This window comes from Uloborus diversus, chromosome 4 (assembly GCF_026930045.1).
Source record: "Uloborus diversus isolate 005 chromosome 4, Udiv.v.3.1, whole genome shotgun sequence".
Taxonomy (NCBI): domain Eukaryota; kingdom Metazoa; phylum Arthropoda; class Arachnida; order Araneae; family Uloboridae; genus Uloborus; species Uloborus diversus.
This window is the reverse complement of record NC_072734.1, coordinates 71,386,241-71,409,327: the sequence shown is the minus strand read 5'-3', so window position 1 is coordinate 71,409,327 and position 23,087 is coordinate 71,386,241. Positions and strand designations below refer to the sequence as shown.

General features: G+C 34.3%; 1 protein-coding gene across 2 annotated transcripts in view; it reads left to right on the top strand.

The window, feature by feature from the left end:
* Positions 1–22,265, top strand: part of LOC129220332 (ketohexokinase-like) — a 40,522-nt gene extending 18,257 nt beyond the window's left edge. Inside the window, exons 5-7 of one of the 2 annotated variants that reach the window (XM_054854734.1) lie at positions 1,641–1,876; positions 9,597–9,811; positions 22,153–22,265. In XM_054854734.1, coding sequence (XP_054710709.1) covers positions 1,641–1,876; positions 9,597–9,811; positions 22,153–22,166 — 465 coding nt within the window. In that variant the 3' untranslated portion in view covers positions 22,167–22,265. Of the gene's footprint in view, positions 1–1,640; positions 1,877–9,596; positions 9,934–22,152 lie in introns of those variants that run through there. The other variant, XM_054854733.1, reaches the window with a different exon arrangement.
* The last annotated feature ends 822 nt before the right edge of the window (positions 22,266–23,087 follow it).

Here is a 23,087-nt window from a genome sequence, read left to right as displayed (position 1 = left end):
GAAACATTTTAGAGTCCTGTCGCAGCTTGTGATTGCGAAACACATAATTTGAATTCAAAATATTAGAATTCAAATAAATCAATTTTTTTTTTGATCAATCAGTTAGAGGAACACTTTGATAACAAAATTTGTATAATAAAATCAACCAATCTTTTGTCCTGCTACATAAGTGTCATAGCTCGAAACTGTATTCATTGTTAGGCCTGACAGCATGGTCCTTTATCAAAGTTAAATTAGAGGGTGCAGCAGTTTTTAGCAGAAATGTAACTAATCTTCAAGGTGCTCTAGATTAAGTCTGAAATGAAAACCATCTATGTTTCTCAGCACAACTTTGAGCCGGCTTTGTCCTTCTTCAGTATCTTTCCCCATGCTCCCCTATATCTCCCAAAGCTTAAGTTAACTACTCTTAATAATTGTTTCTTCATGAGATAAGATGAGGCAGCATGTAGACCAGATGCATGGAGTCTGGAATATAAAGCCACTTCAGGTTTTGAAATCCTGTTTTTTTATATCATGTGTTGCCATTTGTTGGTAAAATATGAAATAAAATTTACACTGTGAGGTTCCAGAGCCTAAGTCAACTTACTGTGAACCAAAACCATTCAAATACTCAACTATCTTTGGTATAAAATATGTTGTTCTAAAGCAGTAAGTCAGCAAGTAATTTCTAATGGAGTACGGCTACTTTTGAAAAAAAAAATGTATTGAAGTCCAGAAAAGAAAGATCATATGAGACAGTATGAAGCAAAAGGATGTAAATGGACATTTTCAAGTATTGAGTTAATCCCATTTAAAGATCCTAGGGCACGTCTTAGGTAAGCTTTCAATGAAAAGTTTTTCTAAATTATGCTGTGTAGGTCAGAACCTACCAGGGCTACTAGTACTATCTCTGGCCCTAAGACAAAGGAGAGTTTCACCTACCATTTGTACTGGTTATCTCCAAATTTTTAATTTTGCCCTTTGCTTCTCACTGCCTCATATGCCTTACAAATTTTTATACTTAAACTTTTTCTCACAAATTAATATTAGTATTACAGATAGACATATTTGTGTTGAAAAATCAGCAGGAGAAATTAAATTTGTGGTCTTGAAATTTTTGTAGTTAGGTTCACACAGAGAACAATTTATGTATAAAGTGTGTTCAAGCTAGAGGGCCGTTAATTTTCAGTGGTATTTGCTATTCAAAAGCTTCCAAAATGTATTTGAACCGTACATAATACTTCCGTGAATGGCTGTAATTATCAATTAATAACTTAAAAATATTAGAAAAAATGATGAGATTGGTGCCAAAGTTATTATCTGCAGAAGAATAATTTTAAACATTTTTGATTAGTGCTAATTCTGTATTAGCTACCAGTTTGGCACTCTAGGCTTCCTTAAGAGGTTTTCCACCTCCAGCTCAGTCATTCCTATGCCGGGCTGATGAGTGCTAATAAGCACGAAACTGCAGTCCTCGGCTGGAATTGACTGAGCTGGCGGTGTATTTTATGTATTTCTGCCTTAGCCCTGGCTATAAGGCAGTAATTTACTGAATAAAATATCCAATGTGTTATGATTAAACCTGTGGTAAGTTTTAAAAATAATAAATTAAAATGCATGTTTATTTTCAACTGTGTGTATAGTTTTATCTTATATTTTAGTGCCGACCTAATTATGAACCGATGAAAGCAAATTTGGAGCACATTAGACGCTGGAATGAAAACAAAGCAAATAATTCCATAACAGTGTCTATTGAAGTTGAGAAGCCAAGTCTGCAGCAAACGGAAGTGTTAAGTCTTGGAGATGTGTTATTTATATCCAAAGATTTTGCTGCAGCTCATGGTTTTTCAAACATGGTAGATGCGGTGGAAACATTATCATGTAAATTAAGAAGAGGGTAAGTTAATACAATTACATTGCAGAATTAGAGCAGTGAATTTACATCTGCTAGCTTTGTAAGATTAAATTTGTGAAATATTGAATTTTTTATAATACAGTGAAACCTTGATATCTCAAACCTCCCTTATCTCAAAACCCTTAATACCTCAAAAAAAGTTTTCCCCCTGCATTTTGCATAAAACTCTCAAGTGTTTTCTATAGATATCTCGAAACTTATTTTTCGGAACCATCACTATGTCGAAATTTTTGCCACAGAAGCAAGGTTCAATTGATGCTTTTGCATTGGAAAATTTTGTAGCAGAACCAGTTATGGCTGCATGTAGCCCTTCACCCTTTTTTCTTGGAAAGTATGAGAATGGAGGATTGGGGTAAAAGAATAGTTGGTATGAGGGGGCTGCTGACGTCTTTTGTCTGTTTTCTCTAAAGATTAGATTCTTTCTCTTTTCTTCTGGTTTAGAACATGCGCTCACTTTTACAACAGGGGGTCAAGTTTTTGTAGCTGACCAGTTTTCCAGCGAAAACGCATTCTTCTTCAGTCTGATTTTTAACTCCTGCAAAATGGCTGGTGAAAAGCATGTGTTATCAATTGAGGATAAAATTAAAATTTTGAAGTTTATTGATGAAAACATACTGATGAAAAAAATTGAAATTGCTGCTAATTTTAAAATCTTTACTCGATATCGAGGTTGTACTGTATTAACAACTACTTGGCAACCTTTACAAACTAATTTGTTTCTTATGCTCTTCAGCTATTTCGAAGCAAAAAGGCATCATATTCATTAAGTAGTTCTAAGTGCAGTAAAAAAAAAAAAACATTTCTGGCAATTTGGCAGTAAGTTACCACCGCTAAACCGGGGCTAAGGCAGAACCGCATGCACCAGTTTGGATACCTTTGCATTGTTGGCTATTGAAAAAGTTATTGATTCCCATGCAAATTCGTTATTGCACGTCGGCTGGGTGTGGGCTGACGCGATTGACGTCATCGCCAATCGGCGATCGGCACGTGCCGAGTCGATGTGCATAAGACACGTGCATTGAGAAGGAATGAGGTGGTGTTTGGAATGAGTGAGTGAGGATGACTATCAAGTTGATAGATGGAGATCGTTTTTGTTTTCAAGCGATTCTGTTTTTATTTTATTATCCTGTAAATGATTGAGTGTTCAAATAAACGACGAGTTTTTAAAAATTAGTTTTTCTTTCAAAAACAACTGCTACATGGGTTTAGAACGTTGGGAAAGTTCAGGAAAGGAATTTTTTTCTTTCAACATGCATAGCCCCACTGATCAACTGGTGACTAACCAGAGCATTTTAATAGAACTACCAGTTAACTTGTTGTTTCCAAAGTCATTAATATAGCTTCACCAGCAGATCCAGTGGTCGATGTCAATTTAAGCTGGTTGATTGAACCATGTGACATTTTTAACCAATAATAAGTATTTTTCAACTGCTCATTATTTGTCTGCGCAAGTAACGACGTATCAACTGAAAGCGTTCGATGAAGCACCAGTTAGTGGACAACCTGTTGATAACCTCTGACATCATTAGATCAACTTTCATGTGATTCAACCGACCATGATTTGACCGGTAGCGCTGCGGGAAAGAAACCTTTGTTTGCCCTCTCAGCTTCAATGAGATGACATCTGCCTCTAGCTCGGTTATTCGCAAATCCAGACTGATAAGTTCTAATAAGAACAAAACTGCAGTCCCTGGATGTGATAACTGGACTGTCTGGTACACTGCATGTGATTTCTAGCAATGTTTGTTAGTTTGAATTGATATAAAAAATTCTTCATTTTTCTGAATAATAACTATAGCCTAGTAGCTAAGTAGTGCGATTAAATTTTTAAGGAAAAAAAAATAATCAGTCATTTCTGCTGAATTTAAGTTTATTCTTATATGTCTACCTTATCTATCCTTGTTGTCTGTGCATTTTTTTAATGTTATATGCATGTAATTTTTCCTTTAAATTTAAAAAAATTGTTGCAGGATCGCGCTTACACCACACTTTATTATGCTATAAAGCCTGAGTGCAGACCACTCATTCAGGACACATCAGATGGCAAGAAAGCATGGGAGATTCTGCAAGCTCAGTTTGAACCAAAAACGCGAGCGAGAGTTATACAATTTTGGATGAATTCTTTAACATCCGTTATAAAGATAACGAAGAAATGGGTCTTTTTATAGCTAGAGTTAAATTAGCAGTGAAGAAATTGTATGACGCGGGCCATAGTTTAGATTCGCTTTTTCAAGGTTTCCAAGTTATTAGGCATCTACCGGCGGAATATACCGGTATAATCCAACTAATTTACCGTTGGAGTGATGAAGATTTTGACATCAACAAGATTGCTGAGGAGCTGGTGAAAGAAGAAAGTAGACTGAAACAGGTAAAAGCTGACAATGAAAAACCTGAGGTGAGTGCTTTCAATATTACTAATAGAAGCAAGAAGACAGGAAAAGTAAACAAAAACAGAGGAAATACTAAATTTGTTAAAAATACGAAGGATAGAAAGTTGATAGGACCGTGTCATAGATGTCATCAATACGGACATTTGATCGCGCAATGTAAAAGTAACGTAAACCGTAATAACTTTTCGAACTTCAATGATAAATATTCGATGTTAGTTGAGAGTTACATTGTGACCTCTGAATCAGGAGCTGGTAAAGATTGTAATAGAAATCAGTTTCACTGGATTTTTGATTGTGCGGTAACAACGAATTTTTGTAATAACAAGAACTTAATGAAAAATTTCGAAGAAATTTCCGATGTAAATATGGCTTTGGCAGTGGGAAATGCTAATAGTAAAGTTTTGGGAAGAGGAACTGTGAGATTCGCTGTAAAAATGAACGGGAAAGTTAATTGGATAGAGTTAACAAACGTTTTATACAACCCAAACATGAGAAGAAATTTAATCTCCGGTGCACGTTTAGAAGCAGCCGGTGCACATTTTGTTGGAAGTAAAGGAAAAATTTGCGTGTTCTTTAATAATTGACGAAAGCTATTTTATGCACGGAGAGAAGAGGGTTTATACTATGTAGAACCGTTTGCGTACGATACTGCAGAAAATAAACAAGTAGAAAGCGGATTCAACGTAAATGCCGGTATTGTTAAACAAACGCAAATTGTAGAAAATAAACAAACGGAAGTTGGATTTAACGTAAATGCTAGAACTGTTAAACAAAATCAACTCTCTAACCTTTGGCATAGGAGATTTTGTCATATAAATTATGATTACATCCGAGATACTAGTAAAAATCAAAGCGTGAATGGTCTTCCAAAAATAGAAAAACCAGACGAAAAATGTGAAGTTTGTATTCTAGCTAAGTCAACTAGGATTTCTTTTAAATCAAATCCTAAGACCTCAAATTCTGCACTACAGTTAGTTTTTATGGACGTTTGTGGTCCTCTACCAACGCCATCAAAAAGTGGGAGTAGATATTTTCTTTCGATAATTGATGATTTTAGTCGTTTTGTGACTGTTTACACTTTAAAACGAAAAGATGAAGTTTTAAGCAAATTCATCCACTATCATAAGAAAATGGAAAGAATAACGGGAAAGAAACTTGTTAGCATTCGTACAGACAACGGGGGTGAATTTTGCAATGAAGAGTTTGAACGGTATTTAAGTTCTTACGGTATTCAAGCCCAAAGAACAAATGCTTATAGACCAGAGGAAAACGGGATTTGCGAACGTTTCAACAAGACAGCTTTAGACGGGATAAAAGCAATGCTAAAAGACGCGAAAATGAACAATGAATGGTGGGCAGAAGCGTTATATTGTTTCACTTTCACTTGGAATCGAATTAGTCATAAAACAACCAAAACCCCTTTTGAAATGTTTTTCGGAAGAAAACCCTCGGTAGTATTCCTAAAAGCTTTCGGAAGTAAAGCTTTCGTTAATGTTCCAAAACAACGGAGAAATAAATTCGAAATGCGTGCAGTTGAGGGAATAATGATAGGATATGCGATAAATACCAGAGGATATAGAATTTGGTTAAATAACGAGCAAAAAGTAATTGAAACTTGTAATGTTAAGTTTAATGAAAATAAGAATGCAGTGGAAGAAGTCCTGGACCCAATAGAAAAACCTAAAAAACGAACTCCATACTCGGAATTCCATTACGAGTTAGATGAGGAAGAAAGCGCGCAAAATCGCGATGAAGGTGGAACATCTAGTGAAGATTCAACTGAGAAAGTTTCCGAAGAAGAAAACGGATCTGAATTTGCGAAAAGCGCGTCTGAATTGAATTGGGTTAGAAATGCAGTGCCGAGACCAGACGGAACGTGAAATGACATTTATTATTTCTTAGAGGGAATGAAACAAAGATTTAGATCATGTAATGATATAGAAAAATATTGCAAAAGTAAAAATTTAAAATTCGAAAAACAGCGGTTTGATTTTAGCGGAAAGAATGTTTTTTCGGGAAAGATTAAATTTGCAAATGATACGGAACGCGAAACTGAAAAAAATGAAGCAAACATTGTTGAAGTGAAAATTCCGACAAGTTTCAAGGACGCTATAGAATCCGGAAATGCTCAAGATTGGATCGAATCCATGAACGACGAGTTAAATACAATGAAAGAAAGAAAAGTTTTTGAGTTAGTTGAGAGACCGCCGCACAAAACTATACTTTTCTCCGCACGCACCCCACCTCTTAGCCGTGGGCCTTAGGTTCCATCTCACGGGGGTCCGCGTAGCGGGGCCCCCGCGGGACTGAGTGCGGCGATCGATAGTCGTCTGTGCTACGGACGGGCTTGGTGCTTATTGCGCCGGGGAAGGTCACCATACTGAGCTTCCGCTCAGCTGGGTGTTTACCCCTTAATGTGTGGGTCTTGCTCACCGTGAGATACGGTATATCTCCCCGTACCTCGTTAGTGTGCCATGACTCCCTCACAAAACTATACTAGGAAATAGATGGGTGTACAGCGTAAAAAGGGATGTAAATAATCAAATTTCAAGATTTAAATCGAGGTTGGTAATTTTAGGTTGTCAACAAAGGAGAGAAGATTTTGACGCTATTTTTTGCCCAGTAGTCAATTTTTCAGTTATTAGACTATTTTTTTGTATTTTGGTTCGTTTTTATAGTTAGAAAAATTGTCAAGTAGACATCAAAAACGCTTATTTATATGCCGAATTAAAGGAAAGTATTTATATGCACCAACCCGTAGGTTTTTGTAAAGATAAAAATCAAGTTTGTCTTCTGAATAAGTCAATCTACGAACTACATCAAAGCGGAAGAAACTGGTATATAGAAATCGAGAAAGCATTAAAAAATATTAATTTCATTAAAGTAGAATGGTGTAATTGCGTTTTTAAAGGACCAAATACCATCCTATTACTCTACGTAGATGATATCGTAATATTCGGAAAAGAAAATCAGTATATAGATGAGGTTAAAAAAAGTCTGCGAAAAATTTTCGATCTGAAAGTCCTCGGAGAAACGAGAAAATTGTTAGGGATCGAATTTTGTCAAGATCATAAAAATTTGTATTTGCATCAACAAAGTTACATAGAAGAAATTTGTGAAAAATTTAAAGAATATAAAATCCCGATAACTTCTTTACCCATAGTAAAAGGAACTGTTATTTCAAAATTAGATTGCCCAAGTTCGAAATGTGAAATAGAAGAAATGGAAAGAATTCCCTATCGAAGTTTGCTCGGGAGTTTAGCATTTTTAGCAAACCGCACTCGCCCCGACATAACCTACGCGGTAAATGTTTTATCGCAAGTGCAGGAAAATCCCGGAATCAAACACTGGGAAATACTACTTAAGCTTCTAGGTTACGTTAGGTCTACTAAAGAATATAAGCTGAACCTGTCCAAAGTGCGAAACATTGAAATGAAAAGTTTTTCAGATGCCGATTACGCTGCAAGTAGGGACGACAGAGTTTCATTGGGAGGAATGATAATTTTTATCGACGAAGTTCCTATCGTGTGGAAAACAACAAAGCAAAAATGTGTGAGTTTGTCCTCGATGGAATCCGAATTATACCGCATTAGCTGACGCGGCGAAAGAGTCTGTGTGGCTGAAAAATGTACTAGCGGATAAAAATTTGAACTTCGGTCTTCGAGATTGTACTTTATTTTGCGACAACAAATGGGCAATTGATTTCACGAAATCAAGTGTAGAAAATGCGCGAACGAAACATATAGACGTTAGATACCATTTTATTCGCAATTTAGTAAATGATGAAATTTTTAGTTTGAAATTTGTTTCTGGGAAAGAAAATGTTGCAGATTTGTTTACGAAGCCACCTACTAAATTGGAGTTAAAGAAATTTTGTGATAAAGTATTTGTTTGAATGTGCTTTCTTTTCGAAAGAATGACTTTTCCGGATTTCAAATTTTGACCAGCGAGATGCTGCGTGATTTTGAGTTGCATGCATGGACTTTGAACTTTTTTGACTTTATTCCAAAGTAAACTTTTTGAACTTTAGTTATGCTGAACTTTTGCTAATTAGATTTTCTTCAAATTTCAAATGTTTTTTTTTTTTTTTTTTTTTTTGATTTAATACTGGTGATATTTATGTATTGTGTTTTTGAAATGTTAGTTAAATTTGCAATTGATGTTTTTGATGTTGTGAAAGTGATAGTATGTTTGAAGAGTGATTTGCACGGGAAGGGGGCCGATGTTGGCTATTGAAAAAGTTATTGATTCCCATGTAAATTCGTTCTTGCACGTCGGCTGGGTGCGGGCTGACGCGATTGACGTCATCGCCAATCGGCGATCGGCACGTGCCGAGTCGATGTGCATAAGACACGTGCATTGAGAAGGAATGAGGTGGTGTTTGGAATGAGTGAGTGAGGGTGACTATCAATTTGATAGATGGAGATCGTTTTTGTTTTCAAGCGATTCTGTTTTTATTTTATTATCCTGTAAATGATTGAGTGTTCAAATAAACGACGAGTTTTTAAAAATTAGTTTTTCTTTCAAAAACAACTGCTACATGGGTTTAGAACGTTGGGAAAGTTCAGGAAAGGAATTTTTTTCTTTCAACATGCATAGCACCACCGATCAACTGGTGACTAACCAGAGCATTTTAATAGAACTACCAGTTAAGTGGTTGTTTCCAAAGTCATTAATATAGCTTCACCAGCAGATCCAGTGGTCGATGTCAATTTAAGCTGGTTGATTGAGCCATGTGACATTTTTAACCAATAATAAGTATTTTTCACTTGCTCATTATTTGTCTGCGCAAGTAACAACGTATCAACTGAAAGCGTTCGATGAAGCACCAGTTAGTGGACAACCTGTTGATAACCGCTGACATCATTAGATCAACTTTCATGTGATTCAACCGACCATGATTTGACCGGTAGCGCTGTGGGAAAGAAACCTTTGTTTGCCCTCTCAGCTTCAATGAGATGACATCTGCCTCTAGCTCGGTTATTCGCAAATCCAGACTGATAAGTTCTAATAAGAACAAAACTGCAGTCCCTGGATGTGATAACTGGACTGTCTGGTACACTGCATGTGATTTCTAGCAATGTTTGTTAGTTTGAATTGATATAAAAAATTCTTCATTTTTCTGAATAATAACTATAGCCTAGTAGCTAAGTAGTGCGATTAAATTTTTAAGGAAAAAAAATAATCAGTCATTTCTGCTGAATTTAAGTTTATTCTTATATGTCTACCTTATCTATCCTTGTTGTCTGTGCATTTTTTTAATGTTATATGCAGGTAATTTTTCCTTTAAATTTAAAAAAATTTATTTTCAGTGCAACTCTTATTTGCTCTTGGGGTGAAAAGGGAGCATGTGCCAAAAGCAGTGATGGTCCTTTGTACGTATCAAAAGCTTTTCCTCCTACAAATGTTGTGAACACTTTAGGTGCTGGTGATACGTTCATAGCTGGCTCAATTATAAGTTTGATGAAAGGGAAAAATATGCAGGATGCTATTATAATGGGCTGCAAAATTGCTGGAACAAAATGTGGTATGCATGATTCCAAAGAATTATCAAAATTATGTCCATTTTCGTAATTAGTTGACTCTGAAATGCAATATTAAATGTAACTAAAATTTATACATTGTTAAATTATACATGATTAAATTTATACATTGTCAAGTACTATAATATGTAGTGAGAAATTTGCCATTTTCTTGTCAAGTGAATTATAACACTCTTTTGGATCGGTGCTTAGTGGTTTATTATCACCACCCTTGAACTTACTGCCCTTTGTCAGACGTTGCTGTCCGTGGCATGGTCCAACTCCCCCTCCCCTCCTCCTCGCCCCCACCTAGATCCAACATGGGATGTGAGAGTGGTGTTAACATGTAGGTGTACCTATCGTACGAAATGTGATTGCGCTTTAAAATATCGTTTTTTAATCACAAAAGATAAATATTGAAACTCAATTTTTCATCAATTTGCCCAATTTAATATTTTTATGCAAGAGCAATAATATTACTTTGCAGAAATTATGAAAGGTAATATCCGTAATTTTGAACGCGAACTCGTAGTATTGTGAATATAAGTTTAAAGCACATGATCCAAAAGTATGATGTTGTGCGCTTGGACACTATCTCGCTGTATCCACAAATGCTCCAAACTTAAATTTTTGTGTTAAGCGATTTTCAATATACCGAATGAAGTTCCAAATTTTACTGAATGATAAAATGTGAGCATGCACACATCTCTACATCTAATAAGAAGAGACTTGAAGTATCTTTATATAATATATATATATATATATATATATATATATATATATACATGCATATATATTTTACTGTTAAAGTATATAATGCAGTTATTTTATAGAATACCTAGTTATTCTATGAAATAACTAGGTATTCTATAAATTAACTAATAAGAGACGGTTAAAGTGTAAAATAAACAATTTATCTAAAATGAAATACATAGGTTTTCTATAAATAAACTAATGATAGACAATGAAAATGAAAAAGAAGCAATTTATCTAATTTATGCAGCGTATAAATGGTATTTATGGAAACGTACCATAAAACCATTTGTTACAACAAGAATTATTAAAATGACACTGGAACTACAAAGAACATTATTTCTAAAACAAAAGCATTTTTTGTTGACATACTGGGTTTTACACGAACATTTTGGGGGTAACACAGGGGTGGAAAGTAAATGTATTTGTCGTGCAAGATATATGATATAGAATTTTTTACATTTTAACGGGCTGCAGATCGTTATTATATGAAATAACTAGTAGAACCATAAATTAAAATAGAGTTTTACACTTTAACAGACACGATCAGTTATTCCATGAAATAACTAGGTATTCTACAAAATAATAGTTTTCATACTTTAACAATAACATATGCAATACATAAAACAAATAAAAGTAGCAAAGAGAAAAAAAAATCGGAATGTGAAAAAAAAAGTGGATGTGTTATAATGGTTTTAAGGATGACCCTGCCTGAATATTGATTCGTTTTACTGGTTTTTTCTTCATGGATGATTTTTTCGCTTTTTTCATTGACCATTAGACTGAAATAGATCAGATGGATATGGATTTGACTTTTGCTTCGAACTTTACAAGTAAGTGTTCTTTCTTGAATGTGAGATGATGTGTGTCCATTGGAAGCTTTGCTACACTTGTCCGTTTGGATGTAGCAAAGCGGACGAAACCCCCACTCACTTTTTTGTTTTTCATTTGTAATGAATATACACAATGCCTTCTGTTTAATTTTTTTTTCGTGAGTTTGTCTTTGGCAGGTGGTAAATGATTATAGTAGAAGACTGTTATAACGCACACCTTGGGACCAGAGCTTTTGCATTATACAGGTTTTTTCGTTATATAGATCATTTCCCAAAGTTTAAAACAAATATTCAGAATATATCCATGTTTGCACTTCAGAATAAGTATTAATTACAGTGAGTATTAAAGCACTAATTATACAATATAATATATATATTGTCAATCACAAATAAATGTGTTTCGTAATCAAAAGAAAACGAATTATCCTGCATTTCTGCTAGTTTCATGGTTTGCATACTAATATCCTTTTTACTGTGGATACTAATTTTCATTTAAGAGCTTTGAATTAAAATGAAAAGATGAGAAATGGTTTTCATAATTTAATTTGCTTAACAAATTTTATGTTTTCAAGGCAAAACAGAGGACTTTTTATAACTGCAAAATTTATTGTTTACTTCTGAAAAGTTATGCAGTTTATAGAGAATTGCGTTATATAGATCGGCGTTATAACAGTATTCTACGGTATTTCCACACCAGGCATTTGTATATTCATTACATTCTCTCCCCATTTTTTATCTTTTCTAAATTTGGCTGCCGCTTCAAAGTATGCATTATTTGGATTTTGTAGTGCGTTTGCCTAACTATCCAGTTGGTTAAGGTGAAAAAACAACGTAAATAAAGCACAAATATTCGAGAAAACACAGCATATAGCTATTTCAAGGCTACAATGGAGCCTCTTCATCAGTGCAAAAAGCTCACCACCACAACCAGAAGTTGCGAGAGAACTGACAAAAAACCAGGTGGACACCGGTATTTATACCAAAGAGAGCCAACCAATAAGAATACAGGAACATGACAACAAACAACCAATCAGCGAACAGCATGTACGCTCCGGGCTCAAAGCAAGGCAAGAGACATCCCAATCAGAAGCCAGGAGACAAAAAGAGTGCGAGACACCAAAGAAACAGGAAAGGCAATTATAGAAATTGCTTCCAAATATCATGAAAAAATGGAGTGCTGGAAAAATCATTGACAAGAGAATGAGAATTTTTCCAAATATGGTAAGCTTCCCAGAAATCGAGGTCATAAACCGAAGAACATTTACAAATAATCTTTGCAGATGAAAAATCAAAACAGTGACCAGAAGTCCAGCAATGCTGAGCGATGGAAGAACGAGCAAGTTCTTTATGTTTAACATAGTTTAAACCATGTTATCCAGTTGGTGTTGCTTTGTATATCTGGTACTTCATACTTTGAGATTTCTAATGCTGCTGAGTTCAATCTCAAAGCAGCCTTTCTTTTTCTTTGGCTTTGTTCATATATTTTTTTTAATCCTACCCCCCCCCCTTTTTTTTAAATTTTTTTTGTTACTATTATATATATATATATATATATATACATTTACATACATACATACATTTATATTGAAACGAAATATAGAGGAAAATTAATAAAAGAATAAACCACAAGCTCAAAGAATCGAAAATACCTATTCACGAAGAGACTAACCTCACAATGTCAGGGGTGCCCACCATTGAAATATTTAGGTAGGGTGTTTTTAGGGCTATTTTTTTCATTTTTTGGGGGGGGGGGTCTTGCTTTTGGGGGATCTCTGATATTGAGGGGATGCACCCTTACTCTTGTGGAGGAGGCACTCCTGCACAATCTGATCTTAAAGCACTCACAGCTATGAGATACTTTTGTAATTTCCAACACAGAATCCGTTTTCCACAACTAGATTATATGATTCTAAAGAAGGGGTCTTCTTCCTTTTTCTAATGATAAGAGTCTGTTAAAATAGTAGATTGTTGCTACAGTTTGTGGTTGAATCATAAATACTTTTTTTTCTTTGTCTACTGGTAATCTGTAAGTACTTCTTTTTTTGCCATCTTTGACGTAGTTAGGTTTTATATAAAATAAGTATTTTAATGCTTTATCCATTTTTGTTTGCAAATTTTATTGATTTTAGTCATAAGTAAAGATGAAAACAATCGGAAAAAACCGAAAACAATATAACAGAAAATATTACAGACATGTGTTTTGAGATTGCAATGAACCTATTTTTCAATGCAAAAAGATGTGAGCTCATGGAAACAGTCTCATCTGCTTGCATTTAAAAAGAGGTTCCTCGAAGCACCAAAATACGTGTGTTTTAGTGAGTGATTATGAGATAAAGCTTTGTTCACACATCAATGAATTCTCCGTCAAGACTTTTAAAAAATTGCATTTTTTGCAAGTTTTGAAAAAAATGGAGGTCTTGGTTTGCTAATGATACTTTCACACACTGAACATTCTTTAGCAAAACCAATATCCTTCTTCATGAAACAAACAAGCATAACGTTAATCACATAACTATGTTTCTGCTGACCAGAACCCTATCTACGGGTGGCAATCCGGGGTTCTTGCCCCGGGTGGCAGCTTCAAGGGGGGCGACAAATTCGAGTGCTGCTTCCAGGCAGGGCGGGATTACTAAATAAGCAAAGTAGGCAGTTGCCTATTGGCTCCGAGGATCTGAGGGGCCTCGGAGACATCGTAAAGTTGAAAATATGTAAGAAAAAACTTCTCTTTTCATCAAAAAAAAAAAAAAAAAAGAAAGAAAGAAAAGAAAAAGTTTAAAAAATTTGGCTTCTCCTTCCTTTTTTATCTCTATCTCACCTTTTACTGTTGTCAAACAGGAACTTTTTTAGACATGTGGGATCCGTTGTACACACAAACAACTATGGGGGAACTATCGGGATGAATTTCTGGAAGTTCCTCCTCGTAACTAACATTATCAGACACACTCTAATCTGCGTTCTTAGGACAACTTCAAAAATTTCTCCGGGGGTGAGCCCCTGAATCTCCCTATCAGGTAGTGGAATTTGTGACAAGGAGGAAGAAAGAATAAGAAGTGTGACATCAAGCATTTTTTAATATGAATATGTTTTTAAAATTATTTTTTGAAAATCACTTTGTGACAAATGAGAAGGGGGTCTAAAATGTTGAAAAAAAGTGTAACATCATTTATATGGACAGCCCCTTACCAAGAAATCGGATAGAGATTTGCAGAACTACGTATATGCAGTATGAATTAGCTCCATAGTCATGGCACTGTTTAACGAAAGTGAACTGAGGAAGTGCATAAAGCCAGTACTTCCTCAGTAAGAAATTTGTTTGAAGTAATTAATAAGTAAACATACTGAAAGTCCCCGACCCTAGGGGGAGGGAGGGAAGTTAAAGGTGGGAAGGGGAAGCCAAATTTTGTGATTTTCGATTCTATCTCGAAAACGGCAGAAAAAATGTGTTCCAAAAAAAAGTGAAAGTTAACTACATTTATTGTGAAATTGTTTTTACACAAAACTGTCCTCAGAGTGTTTGTGCCAAGCAGGCGTTCAAGGGATCTTGTGCAACGATCATGCGACAAGGACTCTGAGGGTTTTCTGTGTCTAGACCGGCTGAACACTTGAACTGCAGATTCTAACCTGATACCAAGGAAATACGAAGCCTATGCCCAATCACCGAAACACCCAGCTGACAAGCGATCAAAAACTGTGAAGTTCTAGCATGTACTCAATTTCGCTATTCGTTTTGAAATGAATATGTGACGCTATAGCATTATAATGAAAATTTTAATTATCGAAATAAGGTAAATGTAGCTGACTGGTAGCACCCTTTTGTAATTTTATTTTTTATTACATTATTAGTAATCATATTTTGAAAGTGTTTATATGGAATAGGGACTGACAGTAATTAGAAAATGAAAATATCATCTTGAAGGTGACATCTTGGTTTTACTCTGAGGCGGAAAAGTCATATCACCAGCAGTGAAAAGTTGTTCTAAGAAATTGGTAATGTATTGATGTCATCCTCGTCCCCTTCGTACTGGATAAATATTTTGATTCCGTTGTTACTACTGCCCTTGCAATGAAAGCTTGCGACAAAATAGTTTAATGAAGATTTTCTACAAGTGACCTTCCGGTCACTTGTAGAAAAGCAATCGATCAAAATCATCTTCAAGATTCCGCAGGAGCAACATCCGAATCCGAGAGTTTCGGCACGAGTTGGTCATTCCTCCTTTCCTAAACCCTAGTCCGGTATTTCGGCATTAAGTTCCTAGCTACAGGTGCACCTGGTGGTACTGCAGGGTTAGAGATCAGTTTTGATGTTGGCAGCTACTTTGATAAATGATCTGTAAGGAACTCGTTGAGGGACTTTTCTGTGACTGGAGCACCATACCATGAGAGATACATATGACCCCAGCAGCCTCAATGGATTCAGCGGAAGAAAAACTGTTGATATGTACCTTAGATACATGTTATATGATTTTAGATTTCTAGTAAATTTTGATAGCAGACTGTGGTGATCAGTTGAGGATTTGGCTATTAAGAGAACAACCAGAAGAACTTCCTCTCCAATGATAGCTTCGCTGATTTTTGCCATCTGATGATAGCCGTCTTCGCAATATCAACGTCAACATCACCTAAAGCTTGGAGCGTGTTTGTCTCGTTTTTCAACAGCTTCATCATTAGCGAATTTGTCAGATGACTGTTATTATGAAAGTTGGACAGAAACCTTGTTTGGCCGTCGTTTCAATTTTCTAACTGACATTGATTTCCATATGGTTTATACAGTCGTCTCTTTTTGCCCAAAAGTCTTGTAGACTAGGTATCCTCAGCAACAACAAATTCAAATTAAATCAAATCAATGTCGTTATCAATTTCCTTAAACGGTATGTATAGTACTGACTATCTGCACTTCCTCAGTCCACCAATTCATACTGCATAAACGTAATTTTGCAAATTGTCCATCCGGATTGTCAATTTCATTGAGGAAAGAGGAAGTACACGATCCTTTCAAGTCAGTTTGAAATTTGTGAATGGCAAGTTTTCCATTTGTTGCCATAAAAGCACGTGTTTGAAATTCTGTAACTTTTGATTAGTTGAATAAAATATAACAAAATAGCATATCAAATTTTTTTCGGAAAATCATCGATTTTCCATAACTTATACCCGGAAAATTATTGGAAATTTGACAAATTTGTGTAGAAACAGTTTCGTAGGAAGTTTATTTAGCTTGAATTTTTATTTTAAACGCATTTTTTCCACCGTTTCCGACATTTTCTCGAAAAACCAAAATTTTCTTCCTCCTCTCTCCCACCTTTAGCTCACCCCCTAGGGGCTGGAACTTTTAGTATGTTCACTTAGTAACTATCCCTAACAATATTCTGAAAAAAAAAAGGAACTTTGAATTGGAAAAGGAAAGTTGGCGGTGGCCATCCGTCCCAATTTTTGAGGCCATATTCCACATTTTTTGGAGGTCATAGAATCATAAATGTTGAAAACCTTTAAGGCAACCCAATTTTACAAAAAAACAAAAGCAGCTTCAGTGGGTCACGTCCTCTAACCACACTTTTGATTGACCCACCATTTTTTGGTGCACCAAATGCCACTCGTGGGAGGGGCCAGAGGGGGCCGGGCCCAATCACTTTTTTTTCAGACAACTTTTTATTTCTTTTCTTTTCTTTTCTTTTTTTTTTTTTTTGTGCGAACGTGTATGAAATTTAAAAAAAAATGTATTGTATTTTTATGCGGATTATCTATTACAAAAGTATGAAATTAATGAGGTGCTGACTGTACGCTGCCGCGGATTATCTGTGTGTGTGAGTTTTTTTTTTTTTTTTTCTTCAACACCAACGCATTGAACCTCAATATTTGCAGCAGGATTCGCCGAGACCGTTACCCTGCCGGTATGTTGTTTATTTTACATAGCTTGAATGTTCTTACTCGATTCAGGTTCTGAAAAATATGCAACATACAGTAAAGGGAGAAGCCTTCATTTGCTCAAGAGAGACCGTTTGCTCCTTTCTTTGCTCTTTGTCTTCAAGTAATTAGCGTACTATAACAACAATTTAGAAAAGAAATAATCATTTTTTAGTTTTTTTTTTATATTAGATTTGAACATACCTTAAAAATTACTACTTCTTCGCATTTTTAATTTAGTTGCTAAAATTGTATGTTAAATCATCGTGATATCTGCGAATTATACGAAGATTTTTTTTTTCCATCAGTCCGATTTTAGGGCTTCAATTTTGAAAAAAATTCCAGGGGAGAGCTTTAGAACCTCTTTCTGTAAAAATCTTGAAAGTTTGTCAACAATTGCAATTTTGGAACTGCAATTTCGAAAAGTTGGAGGGAGGAAAAAAATTGATTTTTATTTATTTATTTTTTTCTTCAAAAAATGAATAAATAAGTAAATAAATAAAATGATCGGGGAGAGTCCTGGAACCTCATCCCTTACTCTAACATCAATAAATATGGATTGTAACAGCGTTTTAAGGCATCAATTTCTACAAATTTCCGTGGAGTCCCCTGTACCCTTCTTTCCCCTAACATCATCAAAAACGGCTAAAATTGCGATTTTAAAACAACTAGTTTCAAAATTGAGAGATTTGATAATCAAATCAAATCAATCAAATTGATGAGATTTCTTTCCTATTGTGCCCCCTCCCTCCATTAAAAGTTATTTTCTAGATGCACCACTGTTGTGTGTTGTGTTGTATGTATGTGTGTGCACATATCGTTACAAGATTTTTTTTTCTTTAATCAAAAAATGTCTTTCCATTGTTACACAGAAATTATTACTTGTTCTAAATTACTGCTCATGTAGTTTCATAAAAAAAAAATGTGACAAGTTATCAATAATTTGGAGAAAATAAAAGGTGTTCGATATTTTTTTTCTTTGCTCGCATAAGAATTCTGAATCTTGTCCATATTCGCTAGCAGTTTCACATACATAAGGGTACACCCGCATGTAAATCGCTGAGAATTTTTTTTACTAGTTTTTTAATTTATTTAGTTTTAGTTTTTTTTTAAATTTAGTTATCTAATTTTATTTTATTTGTTTTAAAGCGAATACTGAGATGTATTTTAGTCTTTGTTGAAGTTAATTAGTTTAAAAATTTTACGTATTTCTCTAATCATAATATTTTTGCCCTTTTGTAATTTGACCTTGCTTAAAATAAAATTAATTTTACTCATTTCAAATAATTAGTTATTAAAAGATTAAAAATAATATTATCATTAAAAATATTAGATTAGAATTGCTTTTTAAAAATTATTTATTTATTTCGAAAAGCCAGTGGGTGAAGTGCCTCCTTTGCAGTCCCGGTGCTGCAAGGGAGACGTTCTACAGCGCCGGAAAGCGTACTGGACATAAACGTGAGATTAATCACTTTCGGGATGTATTTTGTAGCTTTTCCCCCATCTGATTAATTAAAGTTTATTTTTGAAAGTCAGAGGGGAGAAAGTGACGTCAGTAATCCTGTCGGCAATCATGGACATAAACATGATGTTAATATATTTCGTGATTTACTTAGTAGTTTAAGTATTTTGTAGCTTCCCCTGTGTTTAAAATGAATTCAGTTTTATTTATTTAACACACATTATTATTTTCAGAAAGTTTAAATATTTAAAAAAAAAATTATAAATTTCTTTTTTTTAACCGGGGGGGGGGGATGCGAGCGCACCCATAATCTGGCCCCCTCATTTTTTCAAGGCACGAGCCGCCACTGGCCGCCTATGTTTATTCACACCGTAAAATTGATGATCTCTTATAAATTTAACTGACCATGTTCTCTTAAATATTATGGGCCTTAATTTCACTTACGTTATAATAGAGTTTCACTGTATTTACATGCTGAGTATTTGTAATATTTTATGAGATGATATATACAATGCCTTACATGTATTCTACATGCATTTGGAAATAAATATTTTTTACTAAAAGCTGATCTTTGCATAAACCATAAGGAACGATGTTGTTCTTAATGAATTTAAAAAATAAGAATGAAACATATTTTTTTTTTTTAACCTCCTTTTACATAGTAAAGGAAGAATTGTAATTGCGAAAAAAATTTCACTCAGATATCGGCTGAAATTTACATTTTGCTCACCCCCGAATGAAATGTTGAATAGTTTTCTCAGCTCGTTCGCATGTGCATGTGTACCATTATAAATATCCATTTTGACGATCCCCGAATAATCATCCCAACTTTTCTCGTGGCGTCTGTATGTATGTAAGTATCTCTATGAACCTTTTTTGAGAGGTCGAATCAGTTAATTTCAATGCAACTTAAGTGATGTTATGATTTGATGACCACTTCGTGATAAATTGCCAAATTGGGCACAAATTTGGTGATGAAAAATAATTTTTCAAATCTCGTTTCGATTTGACGCTATTAATTTTTCAAATCCCGTTTCGATTTGACGCTATTAAAGACATTTAACTGACATCACCACATTATGAAACCATCACTTTTCTTTTAAAATTTAAAAGTTAAATTCTTGGTACTTCTTCATTTCAGGTACATCACTTGACTTGGCTACTTTCTCTACCTAAAAGCCCCATACAGTTTCAGAATTTCTTATAGATTGTCTGGACAATTTGTAATTATGAGTCTTTAATAGCAATCAAAATACTTGTTAGTTTTAAAAGGGAAAATATTGTACACACACAACATACAATTGGTGCATTTATAATTTAACTAACAATTATTGCTCTGCAAATAGTATAAACTGAGCTGTAAGTTTTTTGATTAATAGCCTTTCTCACCTATCTCTTTCTCTTTATAATAAACTAGCAAAAATACCTGGCGTTGCCTGGGTCAGAAATAATTGTGAGAAATAATCGCTACTTTCTTTCGTTTTCTGTTTTAACTGAAAGAACTCAAAACACACCGCTTTGACGTGATTAAAAATCTAGCTTCTTCCTTACACATAAAAGAAAAATAGAAAAAGTATAAAGAACGAACAAGTATTCATTTAGAAACGAAAGCACGAATTGAAACGTATAAAATTTGAAGAATTTCCAAAAAATGAACTAAGAAAAACAAAGATCAGTAAAAAAAAAACTGTGCTCTTTATTTAATTAAATAGTACAAAAAGACAAAAGACTATAACAAACACACAAAAATATAAGGAAAAAAAGCTCTCTACTTATGTTTCCCTAAGTGTGCAAAATGTAGAGTTTCCAAATGTTTAAATGATTTTAAACTGAACCGAAATTACTTACACCGGACATACACACCAAGTAGTAGCCATTTATGTATATGGATGAGGATACAATTCCTAAGAAAGCAATAAATGATTACTGTTAATCATTATAATTACTGTTAATATTGCTGTTGTGAGGCAACGAATTTTCGTAACAATAGGTTTTATATTTAATCATTTTATAGTGCAATTGCATGACATTTACTGTTTTCGATCATAACGTTTTTAAACTAAGTTTTTTAGGAATGAATTATAGTCTAAGTTGCTCCCTGATAATGTAGCTATCTGTGGCGAAAAAAATGGTTGAAATCTGTCCAGTAGTTTTGAAGTTTACCCCGGACATCCCCACAGAAGTAGCCATTTATGTATGTATACGTAGATAAAGTAAGGTTTCAAAGAAATTCTGAAAGGAAGTTTGTGGCGGGCCTGTGTCCAGGACACCCCGTAGCACCTACAACCTTGAAATTTGTACAAAATTACTTCGAGCCCTGGTGGTTTGCACCGGGGGTTTGTTTTTTAAATTTCGAATTAATTTTTTATAATTAATTTTTTTAGCTCAAATTTCACGTAAATTGCCTATTAAAGGGGTGAAAAATTGCTTGCACATGTTAATATTATATATCGTTGGAAAGGAAAGAATTTTCCGCGCTCTACGCAATTCATTTCAATGCTGTAACTTAAATACGGCGGGAGTTATTTGCGTTTTTAACCTTGACCTTTTTTAGGCTTAACTAAAATTTAGGTACTACTTTCTCATATCAGTGAAAAGCGAAGGAATTGTCCCACAGTTTTCTTTTTGACTCCACTGGAATGAGCGGATTTTTGTTACTCCAGATCTAACTCGACCTATGGTCGAAAAACTAAGCTTCTATCTCCAAAGGAAAAAAAAAGATACAAGCCGTTAAAAGTCAAATTAGAGTAATCTCATCTGCATTAAAATTATTGTTGTTTTATTTGGCGTTGCCATAGTTACGTCTTTTCGATTCGCATGTTTCTTCTTTCTTATTCACAAACTTTAAGGGTTTCGATTTTAACGGAAAATTTTAGGCTCAACTCAATTCAAGCCCCAAACTAAAAAGAGCAAAATATGTGTCTAGAGACCACGAATATGCAAGCGACTTTTCAAATGTACAAAACTGCAGTTTTGCAATGCTTAGGAGCCCCTTAGCCTCTGCAAGTTGGTACAAGTTATTTTGAAACCCTGGGAAGGGGTGCTTTTTGAGCCAAAAGTGTGCTCATAATGCGTTTTTAATCTGTTTCTTTTTAATTGACGATTTAAATCTTTGCGACTCAAATAAGATTTCGAAGCAATCTTTGGGGGTTGGCGAGCAGGAGGCAGAATCCTCTAGTATTTAAAAATTATACATGCGCTCTATGTTTTTCCTTTTAAAGCTTACAAGTATTTTAATAGCTTTTAAAAACTCACAATTACAAATTTTCCAGACAATCTGTAAGAAATTCTGAAATTGTATGGAATTTTAAATCTACATAAAGCTTAGAGAAATTATTTTTACTTTTTAGTTCATGATACTTTAAAAAAAAATTTTAATTAATTTTTTTCTGCTTTTTAGTATTGTGTGTCTGAAATGTTCCATTCAAATTTACGTACTTCGATCAGGTAAGGGCTGAGACGGTTAAATTGACGATGACGGAGTTCTGTAAATTTATCAAGTTAATAAAATAAGCTTAAAAAAAAACTGCACGATAAATAACGTTATAACCCTGAAAAGCATTTTGCTTTATTTAAATTTCTATGTACAACACACGTTCAATGCAAGTAGAAAAAAATATCATACATTTATTTCTCTGCGAATGAACTGGAAACACATAGATGATTACAGAAATGTGTTGGAGATGACCTAAAAGAAATAAAAACACATAAAAAGTAGCAGTTCAGCATAACATTTTATTTATAATTTCCAGCATTTACATTGAAAGTTCGCCACAATTTTCCAATATCCCAACCCTCAGCAACAATGAATTTTCAATTGAATGCTAACCTACATTTTAGCATGATTATAATTCACTCTTCCTAATTACCTTGGAGTGTTGGAGAACAAATTATCTGGTGGAGAAAAATCAGGGGCTTTTATGGATATTTAATTTTAATTTATGCGAGCATTTTTCGGCCTCATATTATAGGATGCATACAAAAGTGTTGATTAAAATTGGAATAAACTAATAATTAATGGTTAATTAATGAATTCGATTATAAAATATTGCATTGTCATCGGATCTGAGGTTACATAACAAAATTACAGAAGAATCTGATCACAGGAAGTGAGTGAAAATTAAGTTGCAAGATTCCACCCGAACAGAGAAGAACCTAATGAAATTGGAATAAACTAATAACTAATGGTTAATTAATTAATTTGATTATAGAATATTGCATTTTCATCAGGTCTGAGGTTACATACAAAATTTCAAAGGAATCTGATCACAGAAAGTGGATGAAAATTGAGTTGCTAGAAAAAAAAACATAAAAATTAAAACAGTAATAATAAAT